We start from the raw sequence: 14,406 nt of genomic DNA, 5'->3' as shown, positions 1-14,406 counted from the left end.
GTTTTCAAAAGGCATGAAGTGTTTTTATTAGACTCTATAATTACTATCATAGTTTTCTCTCAGAATAAATTGTTTATATCTCGAGATACTGAAACCTAACACAGCACTTTGTTCAAGCAGTAGTTTATTGTTCAATATGTGACAAGTAGAATATTCTAGAGCTCTGGTGTCTTGTGGCTCTTACTGGGAAGAAAGATGGCTTTCTGTGAGTGCCATTGGCCCAAACAGTGTCAGGGAAGTGGGATGGGCACTATTGAAGGGAATTCTTTATTTAGCAGACTAGGATCTTCTAAATGAGGTCGGGTCTGATCCCTGCCAGTTGAGGTGATCATGGTTCTATGTAATTAATTACAAGGGGAAGTGTTTGCATGTGGCTGATCTCCTGTGTGAAAAGATCTTTAACAAGCTTTTTTTTTTTTTTCCTTATAGAAGAGTTTAACATGTCACTTTATAATGATGCCTTTTCTCTAGCAGTGTCCCATGCCATTCCTTCTTTCCTTCCTAACACAGACCACTGGGCAGTGACAGATAGTTACGGGTTGTCCCTCTGTGCAAGCCTAAGACTAGGCACAACAGAGACAGATATGCATGCATCGGAAACAAAGGCTGCCCCCAGGGAACTTAAAGTATATTAGGAGACCAAATGCTTATATTATAGTACAGAGTGAGAACCATTGATAAACTAAATGGGTATCTGGCAAGGGAGAAACTTTCTTCATTCGGGCAACTCTGGATGGGTGGATCAGCTACATTTGGCCATTTGAATTGTGGGTTTGAATGTAAACATGTTGGGATGGCATCCTAGATAGGGAAAACAGTAGGAGGGAAAGATAACAGGAAGGCTCTAGACAGAGGTGCAGATTAGTTACTTGGCCAAGCACAGAGAACACAGAAGAGACTTGAGGGAAATCAGGTTGGTGGAGACCCTCATGGCAGCCTGCAGCTGTCCAAGTTATTTTGGGGGGAGGACGTGGCTGCTGAGTGTGCCTGAGGTTGGGCATGCAGAACTGCAGAGCTGGGCTACAGGAAACTGGGCCTGACCAGAGCAGATGAAAGAATCAAAGCTGAGGAGACCAGCTTGGGATGTTGGTGATCTTGAATATAACTTTCCTCCTCTAGGAATCAGGGCCGTACTGATGAGACTGGAGAAGAGGGAGTCAACATAGCAGCTATTTAGTGGAAGTGGCAGAAAGGTGAAGCCAGTGATTGGGGGCCAGGCCACGGGAGGGTTCAGAGTGTGGTACCTTCGAAAATGGCTGGACAGTGGTGCCATTTGGAGAAGTCAGGGAGACATGTCAAGAGAGCACAGCAGGGGCGCATTGTAGCTACATGGCTAAGATCGTGAACTTTGTACAAAGAGTCTAGATTCACAGCCCATTTATTAAAGTGTGGGCTTAGATTTCCTTGCCTGCCCAATGGAGACAATAGTAATGGCTCTCTTAGAGGATCGAATGAGGCATGAGCTACTGAGTCAACACTGGATAAATGGTAGTTTCTAAGTTTGGGATAAGAAGTCCAGCCATAAGTTAGCCAGTGGGACAGAGGGCAGGGGTAGGAGAGGTCTGGGAGACTTTCTTCTGGGGGTAGGAGACTGATACAACGATTTTTCTGGAAGCCTCCAAGTATTTCAGCTCTCAACCTAGAGATCTCAGCTCAGGACAATTACTGGGGCAATGAGAGACATACAGTGGCTTGCATAGCATTAGAGTGCTTCCTTCCTGGCAGCAGCCTCAGCCCATTTGACATGGGAACTGGGGTTTGGTCACCCTTATGTCCCCAACCCTATTGTAGCTACCTAACTTTCCTCCAGAGCTACCCATTACACCACAGAAGGGAACAGGTCAGAACTCTGACAGTTTATCCTGTCCCTAGAGAAACAAGTCATAGAGTGTCCTACTAATATGATGACAGTAAATACATGTTCACTGATTTTGTGAAGATTTTACCCAGATTTTCCTCATAAATAATTTTTGTAATTTTCATGAAGTACAGTAAAATACAAAATGTGACTTTTTAAAAACTGAAATTAGCTGTCCTCTGTAAATCTCTATTCTCAGTAGTTCAAACTTGTAAAATAGCCTGTTTGCACAATTTTAATATCTAGATGCTGAATAACAAATTTGAAAGACACATTTTTGGTGTTCCTGGATGAAATTAAATTCATGCTCCTTCAAGGAGCCATGTCTGTATTTCAAAATTAAAGTGATCTCCTGTTTAGTAGAAGGTTCATTTGAAAGTGGTTTAAAATGCATTTCTTCCATACAGACAATGTTAGATATGTTGACTGGATTCCTGGCCAAGCTACAGAAGCCCATTTATATATAACTAAATCTGTCTACTCATCTATCTCTCCATCCTATCATCTATCCAGCCACCCATCTGAAATAAGAGTACCAAAAATACATTTGAATAAATTAACAATCAGATTCTCCAAGTAGGAGGGTTAGATCAGATCGTGATACCTTAGATCCATGCCTAGCCACCTAAGGAGGACTCAGTAACTATTGGTCATTGTTCCCCCTGGCCCACTCTGGTGCCTGGGATAAGAATGAAATGACCTTCTCTTGGGATGAAGGTGGAATGCTACATGGGGAAGTGCTCTGTGTCAAGCTGAGGGTGAGTGAGCCATGCTCCATGTAATCCAGACTTGCTGGTTGACCTTATCTCACGACTCCTATCTGACCACCCTCCTATCTGACCACCATGGTTACACTTTGGCCCAAATCTGACCTTGCCTTGAAGGAAATGTCTCTCCATTTCTAGGGCGGGGCTTTGTTTTAGTCCTGCCACTGGCAGGTAATGTTTCCCTAGGAAAAGTCACCCAGAGAGCTCATCTCCCACAAATGCAACGGAAATTGCAGTGAGATTGGGAGCAGCGCTTCTTCACTTGCCCATCAAATGAAATATTTTCATTCATCTTCTATTTCTAAATTTTCTATTCAGACATCCAATCAAAACATTCTATAAATAATGAAAATCTTTTGCATTTGTACCCTTTTGTATTCACACAGACTCCTTTCAGACACCAGCTTGATGAGTGAGAAACTTTAACTTAATTATTATTATTTTTTTATTTATTTACCAAAAACTTTTTTTTATTGGTTGTTCAAAACATTACAAAGCTCTTGACATATCATATTTCATACATTTGATTCAAGTGGGTTATGAACTCCCATTTTTACCCCGTATACAGAGTGCAGAATCACATCGGTTACACATCCACGTTTTTACATATTGCCATACTAGTGACTGTTGTATTCTGCTATCTTTCCTATCCTCTACTATCCCCCCTCCCCTCCCCTCCCATCTTCTCTCTCTACCCCATCTACTGTAATTCATTTCTCTCCCCTTTTTTTTCCCTTTCCCCTCACATCCTCTTATATGTAATTTTGTATAACAATGAGGGTCTCCTTCCATTTCCATGCAATTTCCCTTCTCTCTCCCTTTCCCTCCCACCTCTCGTCCCTGTTGAATGTTAATCTTTTTCTCATGCTCTTCCTCCCTGCTCTGTTTTTAGTTGCTCTCCTTATATCAAAGAAGACATTTGGCATTTGTTTTTTAGGGATTGGCTAGCTTCACTTAGCATAATCTGCTCTAATGCCATCCATTTCCCTGCAAATTCCATGATTTTGTCATTTTTTTAGTGCTGAGTAATACTCTATTGTGTATAAATGCCACATTTTTTTAATCCATTCATCTATTGAAGGGCATCTAAGTTTGTTCCACAGTCTAGCTATTGTGAATTGTGCTGCTATGAACATCGATGTAGCAGTATCCCTATAGTACGCTCTTTTTAAGGTCTTCAGGGAATAGTCCGAGAAGGGCAATAGCTGGGTCAAATGGTGGTTCCATTCCCAGCTTTCCCAGGAATCTCCATACTGCTTTCCAAATTGGCCGCACCAATTTGCAGTCCCACCAGCAATGTACATAACTTAATTATTTAAAAATATAATTTCCTTAGGGTGGAGTTAATGGAAAATACATAAAAATATAGAAGATTTCGTGAAAAAGTAACCAGTTTTAACTGACTGCCTTGATATTTTTTCCCAGTAAATTATTGGCATTTAGGCATGACTAAAACATGGTGGAATTATATCTTTTGAAATGGTTTGAAAGGAAACTAATGTGACTTTACTGTTGTCCTGTTCTTGTTTTTCCTCGTTAATAGAACAGGCATTCTCGTCACATGTACTGGAACCCATAGAAGAACTTTCAGAAGAAGAAAAAGGTAATCAAGGACTTGATTAGGGTTTATCTGCATAAATTGTATGTATATGCTAAAACTCAAGCCCTGAGAATACGTGCCAGTGGTTTATATTTGCATGAATATCCTAATTTCTAATTCTGTATTAAAATCAGGAAGACATGTAGATTTGAATTACATTTTCAACTTACATATAATATGCTATTACCTTATTCTTCCTGTGCTGTTACCTTATTCCTCTAATGCTTTGCAAGAGTAAAATCTTATGCAAACAGATGAATAAGTTTCCTGTGTTAGGAACTTGGAAATAAAAAAATTTAGGTCTTTATTTCAATACAGATATTTTCTGATCAGATGACAAGCTGACACACATGCTGTATACCAGATGATGGGGAAATATTTGTTCCAGAGTGGTGATTTCTCATACTATGAATCTGGGATGAATGGATAAAGTGGCTATTTCCAAATTTTTTTTAAATATGAAGACAAGCATATTATCTAAACTCTGGATATAGAATATTTATGTGTAAAATAATATCTTCTTGGTAGAATAAGAGCTGTCACAGGTTTGGGGAGATTTAAAGTTACTACTGCTTACTCAGTTATTTGGCAGTTGTAAAAATTATTTTCTATGATTTAATTTTTGAAGTTTATGAAAAAATGTGTAATTATACTGCATATTTTCTTAATGTTAGGGCAGTAGATCCTGAAAACTCTTATGTTTGAATCAGTTTTTCATAATTTTTTCCTTATTAACAATACTTTACCAAATATCACTTCCTTAGGAGAAAGCAAATTGGTAACACATACACAGGTTCTAGTTTTGTCATTTTTGTACAGGAAGAGAAGTAAAAAAAAAAACTCAATATTGCTTATTAGTGCCTATATTCTCTAGAATTTTACAAAAATACCTTTTAACAAGGCTACAAACAGAATTGACTAAATCAGGAGTTTCATAAAATTTACATAATGTATATTTTCAAGTCTTGGGCTTGCCATGTTAATCATCAGTCCTTTTTAAAAATATATATTTTTAAATATTTACTTTGCAGTTGTACCTTTATTTAATTTATTTTTTTTTTGTGGTGCTGAGGATTGAAACCTAGGGCCTCACGTGTGCTAGGAGAACATTCTACTGCTGAGCCACAACTCCAGCCCTTAAAAGTATTTTAATGGAATTTGTTTATATTGCTTCTGTGTGCCTTTGCAATTTGTCTTGACTTTCTCTATGCTAGAGTGGCTTAGGATATCATATCTTCCTAAGTATTGACTCATAGTTAGCACTTATTTTGAAAAGTTTTATTTTAGTTGCTTCATTTCTTTTAAATTTCTTTGTCATTGCTGTTAAAGTGTTTTAGAAATCTGTTTATTTTAGAAACAAGAGTATAGATACATTAAATTGTAATAAAGCCATACAAAGTTGTTGAGAGGAATTTGTGGGTACTCTAATGAGCATGTCTTTGAAAGATATTGCCCCCCTTTTAGGGGATGTTTGCTTATTGCATTGTCAGAGAAAGAAGGAGGAGTTGTCGATAGCAATTATTTATTTTATTTTATTTTTTTAGAGAGAATTTTTTTTTTAATATTTATTTTTTAGTTTTTGGCGGATACAACATCTTTGTTTATATGTGGTGCTGAGGATCGAACCCGGGCCGCACGCATGCCAGGCGAGCGCGCTACCGCTTGAGCCACATCCCCAGCCCGATAGCAATTATTTTGAGCAGCCTTCAGGATGGCCATAGCCCAGATGTTGAACTTGAGGCCTGCAAGGACAGGCTGATATTTGTTTGAGCTACACTATTGGAAATGATTTTACTATCAGTTGTCATTATTTTGCATGAATATCTTAATTTCTGACATCTCTTGAAAAAATGGAAACCTTGGGGTGCATGGTCCACTTGACAGCATTTAACCGGACTGAGTAGCAGCCACTGTCTCTATAGGTGAAAGAAAACGGTGCTTTAAAACATTGTCTTTAAGTGATTTTCGACTATCCCTGCTGGCTTCCTAGAAACAGGATGAACAAATTTTACCCTATTTGAGTTCTGAATAATGATGTATCATTTTACTTGCAAGTAACATATTTCTTCTGTCCTACTTGTGTATTGTTATATGTCCAAGACATAAAATCCCTTCTTCTTTGAAGAATTTGGGAAATGTGTTTGGGGGTTCACAGAAAGGGTCACCTAATTTCAAAACCAGAACTTGGTCATATAGTTTGTGCATTTAAAAAAAACAAGTGAGTGAGGTCTTCAAGAGGAGTTGTGACCTCTCCACCATCACCCAGATGGCTCTCTTGACTTGCAGTTCCAGGTTCTACCCATGGCATCATCCTGTCTATGCTCTTAGAGTTCTTCTACCCAATGTAAGTTTCAGATCATTGCTAGCAGACATCATTGGTCATTACCATGTGGGAATCAGTGTTGCCATCACTGGTTGCTGGGGAACTGGACTGGGAAAGAATACAATCTTTGCCACCCCCCATGTGTTTAGACACAGATCTGATGGGAAACAGGAAAGTGCTCAGGACCTCAGAAAACACATAAGTCCCAAGTGCTGTAGAAAACCAGTGATTGCCTCCTTTTAGCACCTCCATGGTGTCTGCATGCTGGTAACAGATTAATCGCCAACAATAAATTCCTTAGCTTGTGCCATTTTGCAGATAAACGCTAGTGGAGCTAGATTTTGACAGTAGTTTGCAAAAGACAGTATGGCTGTTAGTAAGAGATAACACAGGAACATTTCTGTTGAGTTTGACAGTTGTGTAGAGGCACATTTAGCTTTGCTGTTTTTTAGGATATTGGAGTGTGAAAACTAGGAGGGATCTTTTTTTTTTTTTTTAATTTTTTATTGTTGGTTGTTCAAAACATTACAAATTTCTTGACATATCATATTCCACACTTCCATTCAAGTGGGTTATTAACTCCCACCTTCACCCCATACACAGATTGCAGAATCACATCAGTTACACATCCATTGATTTACATATTGCCATACTAGTGTCTGTTGTGCTCCGCTGCCTTTCCCATCCTCCACCCTCCCCCCTCCCCACCTCTCCCCTCCCCTCCCCTCCTCTCTCTCTACCCCCTCCACTGTATAACCCTGAGGGTCTCCTTCCATTTCCATGCAATTTCCCTTCTCTCTCCCTTTCCCTCCCACCTCTCATCCCTGTTAAATGTTAATCTTCTTCTCCTGCTCTTCGTCCCTACTCTGATCTTAGTTACTCTCCTTATATCAAAGAAGACATTTGGCATTTGTTTTTTAGGGATTGGCTAGCTTCACTTAGCATAATCTGCTCTAATGCCATCCATTTCCCTGCAAATTCTATGATTTTGTCATTTTTTAATGCAGAGTAATACTCCATTGTGTATAAATGCCACATTTTTTTAATCCATTCATCTATTGAAGGGCATCTAGGTTGGTTCCACAGTCTTGCTATTGTGAATTGTGCTGCTATGAACATGGATGTAGCAGTGTCCCTGTAGCATGCTCTTTTTAGGTCTTTAGGGAATAGACCAAGAAGGGGAATAGCTGGGTCAAATGGTGGCTCCATTCCCAGCTTTCCAAGAAATCTCCATACTGCTTTCCAAATTGGCTGCACCAATCTGCAGTCCCACCAGCAATGTACAAGTGTACCCTTTTCCCCACATCCTCGCCAGCACTTGTTGTTGTTTGACTTCATAATGGCTGCCAATCTTACTGGAGTGAGATGGTATCTTAGGGTGGTTTTGATTTGCATTTCTCTGACAGCTAGAGATGGTGAGCATTTTTTCATGTACTTGTTGATTGACTGTATGTCCTCCTCTGAGAAGTGTCTGTTCAGGTCCTTGGCCCATTTGTTGATTGGGTTGTTTGTTATCTTATTGTCTAATTTTTGGAGTTCTTTGTATACTCTGGATATTAGGGCTCTATCTGAAGTGTGAGGAGTAAAGATTTGTTCCCAGGGTGTAGGCTCCCTATTTACCTCTCTTATTGTTTCTTTTGCTGAGAAAAAACTTTTTAGTTTGAGTAAGTCCCATTTGTTGATTCTAGTTATTAACTTTTGTGCTATGGGTGTCCTATTGAGGAATTTGGAGCCCGACCCCACCAAATGTAGATCGTAGCCAACTTTTTCTTCTGTCAGACGGTGTGTCTCTGATTTGATATCAAGCTCCTTGATCCATTTTGAATTCACTTTTGTGCATGGCGAGAGAAAAGGATTCAGTTTCATTTTGTTGCATATGGATTTCCAGTTTTCCCAGTACCATTTGTTGAAGATGCTATCCTTCCTCCATTGCATGCTTTTAGCCCCTTTATCAAATATAAGATAGTTGTAGTTTTGTGGATTGGTTTCTGTGTCCTCTATTCTGTACCATTGGTCCACCCGCCTGTTTTGGTACCAGTACCATGCTGTTTTTGTTACTATTGCTCTGTAGTATAGTTTGAAGTCTGGTATCGCTATACCGCCTGATTCACACTTCCTGCTTAGCATTGTTTTTGCTATTCTGGGTCTTTTATTTTTCCATATGAATTTCATGATTGCTTTCTCTATTTCTACAAGAAATGCCGTTGGGATTTTGATTGGCATTGCATTAAACCTATAGAGAACTTTTGGTAATATCGCCATTTTGATGATGTTAGCTCTGCCTATCCATGAACAGGGTATATTTTTCCATCTTCTAAGATCTTCTTCTATTTCTCTCTTTAGGGTTCTGTAGTTTTCATTGTATAAATCTTTCACCTCTTTTGTTAGGTTGATTCCCAAGTATTTTATTTTTTTTGAAGATATTGTGAATGGAGTGGTTGTCCTCATTTCCATTTCAGAGGATTTGTCGCTGATATACAGGAATGCCTTTGATTTATGCGTGTTGATTTTATACCCTGCCACTTTGCTGAATTCATTTATTAGCTCTAATAGTTTCTTTGTAGAGCCTTTTGGGTCTGCTAGGTATAGAATCATATCATCTGCAAATAGTGATAATTTAAGTTCTTCTTTTCCTATTTTTATGCCTTTAATTTCTTTCGTCTGTCTAATTGCTCTGGCCAGTGTTTCGAGAACTATGTTGAACAGAAGTGGAGAGAGAGGGCATCCCTGTCTAGTTCCAGATTTTAGAGGGAATGCCTTCAGTTTTTCTCCATTCAGAATGATGCTAGCCTGAGGCTTAGCATAGATTGCTTTTACAATATTGAGGTATGTTCCTGTTATCCCTAGTTTTTCTAGAGTTTTGAACATAAAGGGATGCTGTACTTTGTCGAATGCTTTTTCCGCATCTATCGAGATGATCAATGGTTCATATTTTTAAGTCTATTGATGTGGTGAATAACATTTATTGATTTCCGTATATTGAACCAGCCTTGCATCCCAGGGATGAATCCTACTTGATCATGGTGCACAATTTTTTTGATATGTTTTTGTATCCGATTCGCCAGAATTTTATTGAGGATTTTTGCATCTAGGTTCATTAGAGATATTGGTCTGTAGTTTTCTTTCTTTGAAGTGTCCTTGTCTGGTTTAGGTATCAGGGTGATGTTGGCCTCATAGAATGAATTTGGAAGTTCTCCCTCTTTTTCTATTTCCTGAAGTAGCTTGAAAAGTATTGGTATTAGTTCTTCTGTAAAGGTTTTGTAAAATTCTGCTGTATACCCATCCGGACCTGGGCTTTTCTTAGTTGGTAATCTTTTTATGGTTTCTTCTATTTCCTCAATTGATATTGGTCTGTTTAGGTTGTCTATATCCTCCTGACACAATCTGGGCAGATCATATGACTTAAGAAATTTATCTATGCCTTCACTATCTTCTAATTTATTGGAGTATAAGGATTCAAAATAGTTTTTGATTATCTTCTGTATTTCTGAAGTGTCTGTTATGATATTGCCTTTTTCATCCCGTATGCTAGTAATTTGAGTGCTCTCTCTTCTTCTCTTCGCTAGCATCGCTAAGGGTCTGTCGATTTTGTTTATTTTTTCAAAGAACCAACTTTTAGTTTTGTCTATTTTTTCAATTGTTTCTTTTGTTTCGATTTCATTAATTTCAGCTCTGATTTTAATTATTTCTTGCCTTCTACTTCTTTTGCTGTTGTTTTGCTCTTCTTTTTCAAGGATTTTGAGATGAAGTATGAGATCATTTATTTGTTGGTTTTTTCTTTTTTTAAGGAATGAACTCCAAGCAATGAATTTTCCTCTTAGAACTGCTTTCAATGTGTCCCATAGATTCCGATATGTTGTGTCTGTGTTTTCATTTATCTCTAAGAATTTTTTAATTTCCTCCTTGATGTCTTCTATAACCCATTGATCATTCAGTAACCTATTGTTCATTCTCCAAGTGATGTATGCTTTTTCCTTCCTTCTTTTATCGTTGATTTTCAGTTTCATTCCATTATGATCAGATAAGATGCATGGTATTATCTCTACTCCTTTATATTGTCTAAGAGTTGCCCTGTGACATAATATATGATCTATTTTTGAGAAGGATCCATGTGCTGCTGAGAAAAAAGTATAATTGCTTGATGTTGGGTGGTATACTCTATATATGTCAATTAAGTCTAGGTTGTTAATTGTGTTATTGAGTTCTATAGTTTCCTTATTCAACTTTTGTTTGGAAGATCTGTCCAGTGGCGAGAGAGGTGTGTTGAAGTCTCCCATGATTATGGTATGGTGGTCTATTAGATTCTTGAACTTGAGAAGAGTTTGTTTGATGAACATAGCTGCACCATTGTTTGGGGCATAAATATTTATGATTGTTATGTCTTGTTGGTGTATGGTTCCCTTAAGCAGTATGTAGTGTCCCTCTTTATCCCTTTTGATTAACTTTGGCTTGAAATCTATTTTATTTGATATGAGTATGGACACTCCTGCTTGTTTCCGAAGTCCATATGAGTGATATGATTTTTCCCAACCTTTCACCTTCAGCCTATGTATGTCTTTTCCTATCAAATGCGTCTCCTGTAGGCAGCATATTGTTGGGTCTTGTTTTGTGATCCATTCTACTAGCCTGTGTCTCTTAATTGGTGAGTTTAAGCCATTAACATTTAGGGTTATTATTGAGATATGGGTTGTTCTTCCAGCCATATTTGTTTATTTCTGTTACTAAACATGGTTTGTTTTCCTCTTTGATTATTTTCCCCCCCTTTACTGTCCTACCTCCCACTGTTGGTTTTCATTGTTATTTTCCATTTCCTCTTCCTGTAATGTTTTGGCGAGGATGTTTTGAAGAGATGGTTTTCTAGCTGCGAATTCTTTAAACTTTTGTTTATCGTGGAAGGTTTTAATTTCATCTTCCATCCTGAAGCTTAATTTCTCTGGATACACAATTCTTGGTTGGAACCCATTTTCTTTCAGTGTTTGAAATATGTTATTCCAGGATCTTCTAGCTTTCAGAGTCTGTGTTGAAAGATCAGCTGTTATCCTGATTGGCTTACCCCTAAATGTAATCTGCTTCCTTTCTCTTGTAGCTTTTAAAATTCTCTCCTTATTCTGTATGTTGGGCATCTTCATTATAATGTGTCTAGGTGTGGATCTCTTATGATTTTGCACATTCGGCGTCCTGTAGGCTTCTAGGATTTGGGATTCTGTCTCATTCTTCAAGTCTGGGAAGTTTTCTCGTATTATTTCATTGAATAGACTGCTCATTCCTTTGGTTTGGAGCTCTGTACCTTCCTGTATCCCAATGACTCTTAAGTTTGGTCTCTTAATGTTATCCCATATTTCTTGGATGTTCTGCTCATGGTTTCTTAACAGTCTTGCTGAGCTGTCTATGTTCTTTTCCAGTTGAAATACTTTGTCTTCATTGTCTGATGTTCTATCTTCTAAGTATTCTACTCTGCTGGTAGTATTCTCCATTGAGTTTTTAAGTTGGTTTATTGCTTCCTGCATTTCTAGGATTTCTGTTTGTTTGTTTTTTATAACCTCTATCTCCCTGTATAGTTGATCCTTTGCTTCCTGGATTTGTTTGTGTAATTCGTTGTCGAAGTGATCTTTCATTGTCTGATTTTGCTGTCTAATGTCTTCCTTGATACTCCAGATCATCTGAAGCATGTATATCCTGAATTCTTTATCTGACATTCCATCTGCTGCAGCTGTTACCTCTTCTAAAGTTGCGTTGACCTGCATTGCTTGTGGTCCTTTCTTTCCTTGTCTTTTCATACTGCTTGCGTATCTTTCCTGCAGGCACGGGCGGCGGCTCTGCTCTCTCCTTATTCCAATTGGGGTGTCGTGGCTACCACGCCGGCAGGTGACTGGGCCTGTTCTGGGCGCTGGCGGCGGCTCTGTTCTGCCCCTACTCCAATTGGGGTGACGAGTGTACCACGCCGGCAGGCCACGGGGCCTGATCCGCCGGTCGGTTGCAGGTTTGCCTACCCTGCAGGCGCGGGCGGCGGCTCTACTCTGCCCCTACTCCAAATGGGGTGACATGTCTGTCGTACCGGCAGGCCACTGGGCCTGTCCCGCTGGTCGGTCGCAGATCTGCCCACCTTTCGGGCACGGGTGGCAGCTCTGCTCTGCCCCTACTCCAATTGGGGTGTCGTGACTACCCTGCCTGCAGGTCGCTGGGCCTGTTCCTGGCACGGGCGGCGACTCTGCTCTGCCCCTACTCCAATTAGGGTGGTGTGTGTACCATGCCGGCAGGCTCCTGGGCCTGATCCGCCGGTCTGTCGCAGGTCTGCCTACCTTGGAGGCGCGGGCGGCGGATCTGCCCTGCCCCTCCTACCACGCCTGCGGACCCCTGGGCCTGATCTGCAGGTTGGTCACAGGTCTGCTCACCCTGCGGGCACGGGTGACGGTTCCGCTCAGCCCCCACTCCAATTGGGGTCACGTGGCCACCACACCGGCAGGGCCTGATCCGGGCATGGGAGAAGGATCTGCTCTGCCCCTACTCCAGTTGGGGTGATGTGTGTACCACACTGGCAGGCCACTGGGCCTGACCCGCCAGTCTGTCACAGGTCTGTTTACCTTGCAAGCGCGGGCGGCGGCTCTGCCCTGCCCCTCCTACCACGCCCATGTACCACTGGGTTGCGGGACTGCCCACCTTGCGGATGCGGGTGGCGGCTCCGCTCCGCCTCCTCTCCAATTGGGGTCACGCGGTCACCACGCTGGCGAGCTGCTGGGCCTGCTCCGGGCGCTGGCGGCGGCCCGGCTCCTCCCCTCTGGCTTGATGACAAATTGAGGAGACTTGGGTGTCTGTGCCTCACCCCCCCAACCAGGAGACCAACTGTTTCTGTCGCCGCTGGTATTGATGAAGTTCTCTCCTCCGCCGCTTTCTGATGACATCAGATCTCTGCCATGTTGGTATCCTATGCGAATGGCAGCATTTCGTTCCCCTTGCCGGGCAACCAAAGCAACGGGTGAGTCCTGACCAGCCCTCAGCAGGACCCGGACCGAGAAGCAGTTTCCGTGGGCTCCTAGCCCTGGGCCAGGGCAGTTCCGGGAGCCGGAACTCGGCCGCTCCGTGCTCGGTGTAAGCTCCGATAAGAGTAGACTCCAAGAAGCAGTCCCCGCGGTCTCAGTTCCGGGAGTCGGAATTCGGCCACTTAGTGCTTGGTGTATGCTCTGATAGGAGCAGGGACCAAGAAGCAGCCTCCGCAGGCTCCCCAGCCCTGGGCCAGGGCGGTTCCGGCTCCTGAACTCGGCCGCCCCGGTGTTCGCTCTGATAAGATCAGGTTCTAAGAAGCCCCCAGGCACTGAACCCTAGCAATCTGTCTGCAAGCCGCAGGCGAATGGCAGCCTGAAATTACCTGTTCTATGGCTGAATTAGGAGGGATCTTTAAAGGCTATTTTATTTTTCAAAAACTTGAAACACTGGAGGGTCAGAAAGCTGCCCCAGGTTTCTGAATATAGTGAATGGGCTCGAACTAAATCCAGATATTCAGCTTTCTGTAGTTTAAAACAAAGAACAAATAAAGGGAAGTTGGTATGGCTCTGCAAGACTAGCTGGGTGGCCTTTGGGGAAGTCTGGTCTCCTTGTGAGAAATAAGGAAGTTTGTTGCTAGATAGTAGATAAAGCCCTTTGCAACTCAGGAATTCTACTTTGCACTATAATTACTTTCTTATCATGAATGGTCTGTTGTATGTATGGTGTAACTGATCACATATATGGGCTGTTGTGCTTTTGCCTGGCCATCTGCTCACATGTGTTTAAATTTCATATGGGAGGAAATGCTGATCTCTGGAAAGTTTTGTCTTGGTCTTGGTGAGCAATATGTGCTTTAACTAACATCTTCACCTCTGTT

The 14,406-nt window shown here is 41.1% G+C and overlaps 1 protein-coding gene across 1 annotated transcript in view; it reads left to right on the top strand.

Annotated features, from left to right (window-relative positions):
- Dzip1 (DAZ interacting zinc finger protein 1) overlaps nt 1-14,406 on the top strand; it is a 66,096-nt gene that overhangs the window by 37,622 nt on the left and 14,068 nt on the right. Inside the window, exon 15 of the mRNA XM_071611593.1 lies at nt 4,169-4,228. Within this exon, the coding sequence (XP_071467694.1) occupies nt 4,169-4,228 (60 nt within the window). The remainder of the gene's footprint in view (nt 1-4,168; nt 4,229-14,406) is intronic.

The sequence above is a fragment of the Marmota flaviventris genome, chromosome 4 (assembly GCF_047511675.1).
Source record: "Marmota flaviventris isolate mMarFla1 chromosome 4, mMarFla1.hap1, whole genome shotgun sequence".
Lineage (NCBI taxonomy): Eukaryota > Metazoa > Chordata > Mammalia > Rodentia > Sciuridae > Marmota > Marmota flaviventris.
Note: the sequence above shows the minus strand (reverse complement) of the source record. Positions and strands in the feature narration are given on the sequence as shown.